The sequence below is a fragment of the Schistocerca americana genome, chromosome 1, assembly GCF_021461395.2.
Source record: "Schistocerca americana isolate TAMUIC-IGC-003095 chromosome 1, iqSchAmer2.1, whole genome shotgun sequence".
In the NCBI taxonomy this organism is placed as follows: Eukaryota; Metazoa; Arthropoda; class Insecta; order Orthoptera; family Acrididae; genus Schistocerca; species Schistocerca americana.
In genome coordinates this window covers 145,551,187-145,564,415 of record NC_060119.1, presented here as the reverse complement: position 1 = coordinate 145,564,415, position 13,229 = coordinate 145,551,187, and the positions used below count along the sequence as shown (strand labels likewise).

The 13,229-nt window shown below is 42.6% G+C and overlaps 1 protein-coding gene across 1 annotated transcript; it reads right to left on the bottom strand.

Annotated features, from left to right (window-relative positions):
- Positions 1–606: 606 nt before the first annotated feature.
- On the bottom strand, positions 607–1,290 carry LOC124608664 (putative gustatory receptor 2a). The gene has a single exon (XM_047140008.1). It carries the CDS (start codon positions 1,288–1,290, stop codon positions 607–609), a length of 684 nt encoding a protein of 227 aa, XP_046995964.1.
- Positions 1,291–13,229: the final 11,939 nt, after the last annotated feature.

Below are 13,229 nucleotides of genomic sequence, written 5' to 3'. Positions count from 1 at the left end.
AACTGGCCGGACATCCCCGGTATCCGGCCCGCCAAATATTTGAGGTGGTACCTACACTGTAAACAATTGAGTTGCGAGGCCTATCGCGACCAATACACCGCGACATTGGCTCTGCTACTGGCTACGAGACTACATAACTAGACTTATTGTTGCGCCGCTTGAAATAACAATGCGTTGACATACTCCACCTCTGTTACGTCTTGCAGTAATAGTGTTGCTAACAATGATTTCGAGATTTCGTTAACTTTGCAGGACGCTTTCGTGAAGAACGTGCAGTGACATACTTTTTAGTCGGTGAAATTCGCCAGACTAAAATATGCCAGAATTTCGGTCAGGTACGTCCACCAATTAAAATTATGTAATTAAAGAAAAATCGTAGTTCGTTTCAGTGCTAGCTATTCCGACAACTTTAGATTTTTGCGATTTCATCTTTCCTTTAGCCTTACATTACGGTGATCATGGAATGCTAGGGTGCTTTAATCCCACTAGGTAGATTTTGGCCCTTACGACTTCGTGGAGGAGTCAATGTGGCCCGCGGACTAAAAAGTTTGGAGACCCCTGCTCAAGAGTAGTGAGAACGTAGAAGTATGTCCGGAAGTATGCTACTTACATTGCAGAAAACTGTATAAGAACTACAAGGTAGGCTACAGCAGCGGTGGTAATGGACACAAAGAGGGGCAGGTCAATGTCGAAGAATCCAGCAGCGGAAAAATGCAATCTGTCGACTGGAAGCTGCAGAACTCCCGACGAGCCAGAAGACCGTACCAGCAGGCGAACCCTGGCCATCCTGAGTCCAACAGTGGCGGCGCGTTCCGCAGCGGAAGAGCAGACCCAGCAGGCCAGGAGGGCGTGGCTCAGGGACAGGTCCAGCCAGCAGGAGAGACCAGCCACCAGCGGCAGCCTCACCCTCTCGGGTATCTGAGACCGCCTCCCCGTCTCCAGGACTGCGTAGGACAAGGAGACCACCGAGGCGAAGCTCCTGAGGACAGCCAACAGCAGTGCAGGCCCGAAGTGCCGCCTGCAGAGCCGGGCAGTTCGGTGCAGAGCCAGCGTGGCGCGCTTCAGTCGCAGCAGATCGTCCTCCGCCACCAGCGCCCTCCCGGCCAGTGAGGGCTGCGTCACCAGCTCCTCCAGCTCTGCTTCGGACCCCAGTGGCGGCCGCACAGCTGCCAGCAGTAGGGTGTTGATGGCTCCCATGCGGTCTCTAACCAGCAGCACGGTGCCAAAGAACTGCACGTGCCACAGCAGCGAGTATGTCCCCAAAGAGAAGTAGATAATCACTTTCGGCATGTATTGGAAAAGTCCGATAACCTGACAGACACTGACACCTGCTAAGGATATCAGAACTGTACTCAACAGGAGCAGTGCTAACACTCGCGTTTTGAAATAGAATTTCTTCCAGTTTAAGCCTTGGTGTTGAATCAACAATGAATCAACCAGCTTTAAACTACTGACAATTTCAGTGAGATAGTGGTGCCCAGTAATTAAGGCATTAATCAATAGTGCTGCTGATTCTAACCAGCTAAACCAGAGAAGTGACTGCTTTAAGAAGTTCAATGTTGGCTGTGTACGTGAAAAAACTTTTATACACGACTGAGTGTAAAGGCAATATGAGCCACCAAACGCAATTACCGTGAGCCACAATGCACTTACAATGAAGCTTATAGTTCTGTTTAGTGGCACTGTGATACTGAATAGCTGCAGCATCTCAGTGTCAAAGTCTGCTGGAGCAAGGCCACACACTTGTGTCACGAAATACAGACACCTGATAGCGTTTCTTAGTCGTTGTCCACTCATAGTAGATTTCGTGCCCATAAGCCCTACAAATAATATACAGTCATCTGATTCATATGATTCTGCTGAATCTGTCTAACGTTTATCTGACACAAGGAGTACCCTTCATGGACTGAACTATTCTGGATTCAAAGAGAAACTCTTCAGCAGATTTATACAGATCAAAGGATAGAGCTCATCACAAAATCCAATGAATACTTATATGGAACAAGCAGTTGGAAGCAGTCATCAAAGAAGAGTTCAGTGTAACAGAAGTTGGTAGAACGGTAATGATTTTCAGTGAATGTGGTCTCACAGGGAAAAATAAAGATATAATTGTATAAAAATGTTGAATTTTGATTTCTGACACGAAAAGAATTAATAATAAGTTCCGATTTACAAATATTGATGTCAACTTAATTACGATCTACCGTCGGATTTCTTCAGAAAGTCAAACTGGAGTGAACTGCACAGTGCAAAATAGTACACAAAATAAGCCCCAGGCCGTACTGCACCCGCGACAACAAATAGAACACAGTGAAACAATATGACGCATCTGGATGAAACGTGTCTTCATTGCTTATGTGGCCGACTTCCGTGTGTTATCTGGGACGCAATCATACACTCACAGTGTTGTTAATGAAGTGACAGCAGAGCCCGTCTTGATCAATTATTCACACTCAAGATCATTAGTCATATCATTCTATTGATCATACCACACAGCCCTCAGGAAAAATTACAGCGTAATTTGCGTTGTCAAATTGCCAGAGTGACTGTCACTCGTGTTCCACTGTTTATTATACAACATAATCAATTACGTGTTTGTTACTGCTATCAATCATTTGACAAAAAGTCGATTTCATTTATCGCTCGGGTCGTTATAGACAAAACGTTCACTTAGTAGCAAGTGTGAGAATAAGTTCTTAAGGTACTGGACTAGCATTTGTGCGGCAACTGTCTTCAGATCACCGCTAGTACACCTACTATGGCGTAGCAAATAAGCTTTATTGCAAAGTTTGGATTGCTACCACACAATAGCGACAGTTTACAAAAAGACCAGTCTGTGCCACATTGTTACGATGTCACGGCAAGCAAAGCATGAAAGTTATCCAGAGAGTTTGTTGCCACTCCAAGTCTTTAAGCAGCAATGAAGACAGCAAGGTTGAAAGTATCCTAAGAGAAACCCACATAACACAGTCAAATAACGTAAGTGCAGCGTTAGTGAGAGAACTGTAGCTGAAAACAGCTGATATTAAGTGCCAGTTTCATACAGAGAACTCAGATTTAAGTGATGCATGACATCAGCAGATGTGTACAGATCACGATGTTCAGACGTTTACTACTGGCCTCTGACAGAGTCCTTGCCTTGAAGGATTCCTTGTCCATCTCGACATCACTTGATATCAGTAGTTGCGGATCTGTGATCGCGTTTTCTTGGCTTCTAGTAAAGGCGTTCTCTAATGTCATCATCAGCACTTCCTGGACCAAGTCGATCCTTTTGTTAAAAGAAAGTTGGGGAGTTCCGGAAGGTATTGAGCTATGGGATGTTCCAACCAACCTTGGCCATTATAGCCTGTAGTTTGTCTTGAAAGAGGATCCTTTTCCGTGACCCTTGAAATGTCGGCAGCTCTGCAAGAAAAACCTTGTAGGCAGCTTTTTAAAGTGTAATCGATGTAGCACACACAGTATTACCTGACAGTCTAACAGGGACAAACTCCCAAACATTTTTAATCTACTTTCATAACATTAAACGTATGTATCCTATTTTATCTCAGTTGAGGATATCCTTGGTCATACGCCTTTGATTCACATATTCTGAAAGTCTGCTACAAAAATGCCTCATCAACTCAAGTTACAAATAATGTTTGACACCGTTTTTATTAGTCAGTAAGAAATATCATTCGCTATTAGTGTATAGCAGTGACTGCTGATGTGGTGTATAAGTATAAAACATTGACTATCTTTGTTATTGTACTATGCTGGACAGTTACAATTACAATACACCAGCCGTTATCAGCTGTCACCTGTTGATCTGAAAGAAGAAAACCTTCTCTATTAACAAAGTTGCTTGTTGATATGAAATAAAAAATCGAATTTATTAAAAAGCTGTTCGTCTGTGGCACCATCTATGGTCGGAAAGTAATGCTGCTGCCACACCAGCTCTGCTGTCATCTTCCAGCAAATCCATTGAGATCACAAATGCTGTGAAAGTCTCTTAGTCGTTTTCAGGCATCGTGAATAATTCCTCTCTCGTTTCGATGAGCAGTTTGCTTTTAATATTCACAAAATATTGACCCGAAGAATTTCCTGATTACACTAATTGACTTTGTTTAAACATTTTTCAAAGCAGTCGCCTAGATTTCTATTCTGCTATTAATAGTTTCATATTTCATAGCCTCCTTTCGCAGTCTCTCTTGAATATCTTTTGAAAAACATTTTTCAAGAAAAGCCTTGTCGAAATCGTCGTATTTTGGCAGCCAACAATGTGGCGCTGTATTGCAGACATAATGTACTGACAAATACAACCCTTTGTTTATCGTTATAACTTTGTTGTAGCACACCGTAGAAGTACTTAATCATAACCCAATGGATATTCATCTCTCCTCCCTGGTATGAAAGTCGCGAACTATCGGTTCGTCCTCTAAGAGGTACATCGATAAATTATGCTCTGTCAATGCTCTGGTCAGGGCGGCAACTAACACAGTCTCATTTCTACTCTGTGGACTTGGTTAATCTGTAATTTCTCTCAGTTGGGTAGATAACGTGGTCTCCTGAACCGTCCACTGGCTTTCCTTACTGCTCACGTTGACTTTCAAATGTGCGAACTTATATTGGATGGCTTCGATGGCACTCTCAACTTTCCCGACAATATTCTGCTCGGCATTAACTTTCGAGTTTACCTATGAAGCAACATCACTGAGTCTGCTGCAAGCAGATTATGCTATATGCTGCGCTTGTTCCTGGGGTTTATTAATGTTGCTCTCAGGATTGGTTTCGAAACCTTCGATCTTTCTTGCCATTAATTCACCTACGTAACTACTGTTTTCTTCATGATAATGTTTGAAAACCTGTCCTATTGCCTTGTCTTATCTCAGCTTTCCTTCCAAAATGTGAATTTTTCCTCAAGAGTCTAACTCAATTCCTGTTCTGTAAGTGCTCCACTCATCAAAATTATTATTTAAGTCAGTAGAAAGACTACTTTGTCCAATGTTTCCTCCAAATTTTTTTGAATATTGCCTACTGTGGTGTCACCGCCAGACACCACACTTGCTAGGTGGTAGCCTTTAAATCGGCCGCGGTCCGTTAGTATACTTTGGACCCGCGTGTCGCCACTATCAGTGATTGCAGACCGAGCGCCGCCACACGGCAGGTCTAGAGAGACGTCCTAGCACTCGCCCCAGTTGTACAGCCGACTTTGCTAGCGATGGTTCACTGACAAATTACGCTCTCATTTGCCGAGACGATAGTTAGCATAGCCTTCTGCTACGTCATTTGCTACGACCTAGCAAGGCGCCATTACCAACTGCTATTTATCTTGTGATACATGTACCGTCAGACCGATGTTCACCAATTATGAATTAAAGTTAAGTATTCCAGTAGTTACTTACGTTCTTTGCTACTGTAAATTCCTGTACCTGTTCCAGACCTCACGCCAGCCTGCGTGAGCTTAAACGCGTGCCTTTCGGCTACCCGTCTTTGTGGATTGGCTGTCTTGCCAGTCCACAACACCTACTTCCTTTGATACTGCACAGATATTATTGACTTCCTCAGAAATCGCGTTTACCTTACCGACTTCCAAAAAATTCTGAATATTTTCTTGCATGACTGGTTCATAACGATGACTTCGTCAACTTCTTGGGCAGATCTTTTAATCATTTTTAAATAATGCCATCTATTTCCAATAAAATTTTTAACACTCGATGCACATACATATGCAGGGTGGTCCATTTATCGTGACCGGGCCAAATATCTCACGAAATAAGCGTTTAACGAAAGAACTACAAAGAACGAAACTTGTCTAGCTTGAAGGAGGAAACCAGATGGCGCTATGATTGGCCCGCTAGATGGCGCTGTCATTGGTCAAACGGATATCAACAGCGTTTTTCTTTTTTTTAAATAGGAACCCTCATTTTTAATTACATATTCGTGTAGTACGTAAAGAAATATGAATGTTTTAGTTGGACCACTTTTTTCGTTTTGTGATAGATAGTGCTGTAATAGTCACAAACATATGGCTCACAATTTTAGACAAACAGTTGGTAACAGGTAGGGTTTCTAATTTAATGTGGTACATGTACCTTTGTGAACTTATCATTTCTGAGAACGCATGCTCTTACATCGTGATTACCTCTAAATACCACATTAATGCAATAAATGCTCAAAATGATGTCCGTCAAACTCAATGCATTTGGCAATACGTGTAACGACATTCCTCTCAACAGCGAATAGTTCGCCTTCCGTAACGTTCGCACATGCATTGACAATGCGCTGACGCATTTTGTCAGGCGTTGTCAGTGGATCACGATAGCAAATATCCTTCAACTTTCCACACAGAAAGAAATCCGGGTACGTCAGATCCGGTGAACGTGCGGACCATGGTACGGTGCTTCGACGACCAATCCACCTGTCATGAAATATGCTATTCGATACCGCTTAAACCGCACGCGAGCTATGTGCCGGACATGCAACATGTTGGAACTACATCGCCATTCTGTCATGCAGTGCAACATCTTGTAGTAACATCGGTAGAACATTACGTAGGAAATCAGCATACACTGCACCATTTAGATTGCCAACGATAAAATGGGGGCCAACTATCGTTCCTCCCATAATTCCGCACCATACATTAACCCGCCAAGGTCGCTGATGTTCCACTTGCCGCAGCTATCGTGGATTTTACGTTGCCCAATAGTGCATATAATGCCCGTTTACGTTACCGCTGTTGGTGAATGACGCTTCGTCGCTAAATAGAACGCGTACAAAAAATCTGTCATCGTCCCGTAATTTCGCTTGCGCCCAGTGGCAGAATTGTACACGCCGTTCAAAGTCGTCGCCATGCAATTCCTGGTGCATAGAAATGTGGTACGGGTGCAATCGATGTTGATGTAGCATTCTCAACTCCGACGTTTTTGAGCTTCCCAATTCTCGCGCAATTTGTCTGCTACAGATGTTCGGATTTGCCGCGACAGCAGCTAAAACACCTACTTGGGCATCATCATTTGTTGCAGGTCGTGGTTGACGTTTCACATGTGGCTGAACACTTCCTGTTTCCTTAAGTAACGTAACTATCCGGCGAACGGTCCGGACACTTGGATGATGTCGTCCAGGATACCGAGCAGCATACATAGCACACGCCCGTTGGGCATTTTGATCACAATAGCCATACATCAACATGATATCGACCTTTTCCGCAATTGGTAAGCGAAAAAAGTGGTCCAATTAAAACATTCATATATTTTTACGTACTACAGGAATATATAATAAAAATGGGGGGGGTCCTACTTAAAAAAAAACGCAGTTGATATCCGTTTGACCTATGGCAGCGCCATCTAGCGGGCCAACCATAGCGCCCTTTGGATTCCCCCTTCAAGCTAGCCAAGTTTCGTTTTTTGTAGTTTTTTCCTTTGATGCTTATTTCGTGAGATATTTGGCTCGGTCACTATCAATGGGCCACCCTGTATATTTCCACTTCAAATACCACAAATTAAAATTAGCACTCTGGTGCATACACTAATGGTAGGCTTGCATACACTAATGCTTTGCTTGCGTACACAACGATCTAATCTGTGCTGTGAACTGGCTGATGAATATAACGAAAAGATTTCTCTTCAAAATTAAAATGTCTACAACTAATATTCAGCAAATTTCTGCAAAAGAGGTCTGTTCAAAAAATTCCGAACATTTGTAGTTTCGCTCCAGTTGTGTGTTGGAGCGAAATGCGGTTGGCATCGCTGCACACGCCTGCGTTTAATGTGTAACTGCCGGAAGTTTCGTTGTTGTATGCCTGTCAGTGCTGTAATGAGTTATGTCGCACAGTTTGCAAATTTCCAGATGGCAGAGTTAGAGGAGCAACGTGTCTGCGTGAAATTCAAGGAAACCTTTACAGAGACATACCAAATGATGAGGGAAGTTAGGGGTTATGAGTGCTTAAGCCGTACTCGGTTATCCAAGACCAAAAAAAATTCGTCAAGTCAGATCCAATGGCAAAACCCTGACAGTTTTCTTTGACTCTGAAGGATTAGTTCATAATGAATTCGCGCCACAGGGACAAACTGTTAATCGATGATACTATGGAGAAGTGTTGCGACGCCTGCGAGGAAATGTGAAAAGGGAATGGCTTGAAATGTGGCGAGATAATTCATCTCCCGTGCATTACGACAACGCACCCGCACATTCATCCCTGATCGTGAGTGACTATTGTATAAAAAACGAAATCACTATGCTGTCTCATCCTCCGTACTCACCAGACCTGGCCCCTGCCGACATTATTTACTTCCAAAGTTGAAAACCCCTTTGAAAGGACGAAGATTAGCAACGATAGACAAGATGAAAGAAAATTCGCGGACGGCACTTCTCACGATCCAGCAAGAGGCGTACCAGGACTGCTTCCGAAAGTGGAAACCCTGGTGGGAACGGTGTATCAGTTGTAAAGGATAGTATTTGGAAGGAGACCATGCACAATAAATAAAAGGTGAGCGTAGAAAAATGTTGTTGACATAATTCCGGAATTTTTTGAACAGACCTCTTACACTAATCACAGTAAATTTAAACTGTCACTCTGCAGGCTTTTTATCCAGCACTGTTTGATTTCATCAAATCCAGTTTCCCTCTCCCTTTTGTTCCGGTAATTTTTGTGTCTGGCTTTCTTTCCTCAGATTCTTCTGATTCTCAGTTTTAATGCTTGGGATTTTTATCTAGTGAAAAAGAAAGTTTCTTCGCATTAGTATGGTGGCAAAACATATTAATTATTTCAACAATTACTTGCCCTTCTCTGCTCATCTCCTACATAACTGGAGATTACATCTAAATGGAACGTGTCACTGTCTTCACTTATCACCTCCTGAACTGTACTCATGATATGAAAGAAAAATCTTACTTATTCAAAAATGTGCTTGTCTGGGATTCCTTTTGCAGGCACCAAGTAGTGCCACTGATCTCCGACAAATGGCGCTGAAATTTCTAACAAATGTTAATGTAAATTAATGCAGATGAATAGGGAAAGAATCCTGTAAACGTTTGAATACTCCATTAGTAGTGTAGCGCTTGACACAGTCACGTCGATTAAATATTTGGGCGTGACATTGCAGAGCGATATGAAGTGGGACAAGCTTGTAATGGCAGTTGTGGGGAAGGCGGATACTCGTCTTCGGTTCATTGGTAGAATTTTGGGAAGATGTGGTTCATCTGTAAAGGAGACCGCTTATAAAACACTAATAAGACCTATTCTTGAGTACTGCTCGAACGTTTGGGATCCCGATCAGGTCGGATTGAGGGAGGACATAGAAGCAATTCAGAGGCGGGCTGCTAGATTTGTTACTGGTAGGTTTGATCATCGCGCGAGTGTTACGGAAATGCTTCAGGAACTCGGGTAAGAATCTCTAGAGGAAAGGCGGCGTTCTTTTCGTGAATCGCTACTGAGCAAATTTAGAGAACCAGCATTTGAGGCTGACTGCAGTACAATTTTACTGCCGCAAACTTACATTTCGCGGAAAGACCACAAAGATAAGATAAGAGATATCAGGGCTCGTATAGAGGCATATAGGCAGTCATTTTTCCCTCGTTCTTTTTGGGAGTGGAACAGGGAGAGAAGATGCTAGTTGTGGTACGAGGTACCCTCCGCCACACACCGTATGGTGGATTGCGGAGTATGTATGTAGATGTAAATGAAGATGTAGATGTAGAATTCTTGGGGTTTGAACACAAATAAATACCGAGTTCAACAATCGTTGTATGGTTAGCGAAATGTACATGTTAGTTTTAATAAGGCTACACCCTGCCCAAACAGTAAATTATCGAATTTCTTATTAATCAAACAACTGAGCCCTTTGTTCTTCATTTTGCATGATAGACGAATGCAAGTGTCTTGCAGAGTTAAATAGTACCAAAGCTGCTACCTTAATATAACTTCTGTTACCATCAACGTACCTGATGTGACCATTGCATGCAGGTGTTACGTCATACATGAAAATGCCACTAAAACAAAGTCGTGGGCAAAAGAGGAAATCTACATCAATGCCACATTTCTTCTTGATTGTATCGAAATGTTCAACAATGATAAGCTATTTTTTCTCACATGTTCCTTAAGTAGTACATCTCTGTTTTAGTGTTTATAATATTCTTACATTTGTGGCGTGTCCAGTGAGTATTTCCTTACACTAGTCTCACGTATGATCGTGATCTAAAAATATTTTGTACTTACTAGCTCTTGTAATTTCATCATTTCTAATCATCATCAGCTGCTGCATGAAGTATCTCATGCTTTGTTGGCACATCTCATGACACTTTACTTATTAAAAGGATCTCTCATCTCCTCACAGTTATGGATTATGGTGTAATTTCTCATAGCCTAGTACACATCTTCTTTAACATAGCGGCAGAATTGCTCATCGTCTAATAGTTCTCTCATCTAACATCGTAACACTTCAAAGGCGAAATCGCTCGTCGCCTAATACAGTACAAATCTAACATCGTAATAAATTTTGGCAGAATTGCTCAAGTTGTATGCTGATACGATTCCAGTCGCAACAAATTTGACTCATATGTCAGGGGGAAAATCTCGCGAGATTGTAGCACTCTGAACTCGAAAATGCTTGCATGGGATGTTGTCGCTGGCAGCAAAAACATTCCAATTACCAGATCGCAAAAGAATGATACCTTATACAAGTAGTTAAATGTCATTTGTGGGTTGCCTCTGGATAGAAAAGCAGAAATGCCATGTAGAGGCCACTGATATCTAATGGGAAAATTCTGCAGTGCAACTCACAATGCATTAAATTTCGAGCAACGACACATGCATATCGTCTACCATAATTTGAGTGGATCTGATGTATTTGTTGTTAAGCGCTTGGAGGATTTCGGATTGTCATACAAACACAATAATAATGATAGGAATAATAATTGTTATTATCACTATTATAGATGGACGAATGATTACTGCAGTTGATGTGCTTCTGGTTTTGTGGGAGGCAGGACAGACATTTTAAGAAAGGTGTACACTTCCAACATTTGCAACACCATGTGTTGGTGGATGTAAACATGTAATGCGCCTTCTTGCAATTCTGTTGCACTGCCCGTTATTTGTTGAACAATATTCCTCCTGTCTACAGTCAAACACTCCTCCACTGTCATACTTTTCCATTCCTCATGCAGAAAACTGTCCAAACAATTCTTTGATAAATGTTTACAACAAATAGACTTGACAAACTTTTCTTTGTTTCGCACAATCGTCTCGTCAAATGAACACATGAGACCTAGATGTATGTACAGGCAATGAAGAAATGATGGTGCTTGCATCAGTATCACACATTGTACATATTAAACTGATCTTGTGACATCACAACTGCAGGCTTCATTACGTCACAGCTTCTCTACAGTACAGTGGCAGTGTGCACAGATACACGGGATGTGAGGGCGGGATGTGTGGCAGAGTGGGGGGTGGGTTGGTGCGGGTGGCCTTGATGACAAGATAATGCTGATGTTTCAGGATTCCTAGACTGGCATTAGTGCATGTGGCCAGAAGCGATGATGACAGTTGTAACGACCTTGGTGGTAAGAAAGTGCTGATGCTGATGTCAGCGAAATCTAACAAGCATACTTCCCTGAGAACTGGATGCAGAGATGTCATGACCTTGAAGATAAGGAAGGAGTACTGAGTCAGTATTTTCGCCCAGAAACTGCAATGAGACACTGCTAACTACTATGCATTAGCTGAATAATCTGATCCCCTATGCTTTCACTTATTGGGTGTTTGCTTCTTTTACATCTGATGGATGTTACTCACGTCTTGTGCAATCTCGACAACACAGCACTCTCATCGACAGCGAGTACTGAACACTGCATCCCCGCCAACTACTAACCTTTCATTGTTAATTCATTCTGCATACTGGCGCACTAGGCTAAGTTTGGAAGTGGATGACAAGGAAGACAGTCGCGAGCGGACCGGTAGTACTGTTTGTAAACAATAAAAAATGCATTTGATGTCCTGTCAACAACTGTATTATCTCATTTGGACAGTCCACCATAGATATATGAAACAATGCCAGTTGAATCAAGTGTTGAGCTTATTCATGCATGATTTTCATCAACTTCCTTGGAGTACTATAAGTTCCTTACTATTGCCACGAGTTATTTCACAATGTTTGGTGGTAAGCGTGCCAACACTATTCTTGCTACAAAAATTCCACACAATGTATGAAATCAGTGCCAGTTCTCGAAAGTGTGCAAAACTGCCTACCTGCACTCATATTCGAATCACGACATGTCTCTTACAATGAGCATCCATTGATCATTTAGGTTGTTAAAAAGGTTTATACTACGAAGTCAACCAGCGCCACCTGCAAGCTTAGGTAGCGCTGCTCTCACACTTTCGACCCCTATGCATCCGCCACTACAGATCCTCATCTCCCCCCCCCCCCCCCCCCCCCTGCCCCCGCTCCTGCCCATCGCACACCATTGTATAGTCGCATTTTCGTAGTAAATTGTATCTTTTCTTACATGCGAATGATATACATATATTAAAGTCTCTGTCAAATTTACTCTTTAGTTTACTTAATCTTGTTCCATTTTAATATCTAAGATCTTTTACTTTAAACAATCAAATAAGCCTCATCATTGTCTCCTGCAATCAGCAAACTCCCTTTATAATCACCTTAGTTAATGACCCTTCAGACAACACAGCTTGGCTTAAGTGGAACAAATCGAGAAAAACTTCGCCATTGAAAAGAAACAAAACTTTTTTCTCCATTTACTGAATGAAGCATAAAGGGTGCAACACCAAAACTAACCGACCATTTATATATGCGTACCTGATCATGTATGCACTTGCACTCCGTCTTCAGGCCACAAGTGGCCCATCGGGACCATCCGACCGCCGTTTCTTCCTCAGCTGAGGATGCGGATAGGAGGGGCTTATGATCAGCACACCACTCTCCCGGTTGTTATGATGGTTTTCTTTGACCGGAGCCGCTACTAATCGTTAGAGTAGCTCCTCAGTTGGCGTCACGAGGCTGAGTGCACCCCGAAAAATGGCATCAGCGCGTGGTGGCCCAGATGGTCACCCATCCAAGTGCCGGCCACTCCCGACGCTCTTAACTTCGGTGATCTGACGCGAACGGGTGTATCCACTATGGCAAGGCCATTGCTGATCATGTATGTGATCCAGAATATTTTGTCCCACACATGTCTGCAAGAATATTTTAAAAAGTGAATTCCTTGTCCCCAGCGCTTAGATAATTGTT

Bases quoted from the DNA above. Each gene is read 5' to 3' on its own strand.
- LOC124608664 (XM_047140008.1), bottom strand. From the start codon at position 1,290: ATGCCGAAAGTGATTATCTACTTCTCTTTGGGGACATACTCGCTGCTG.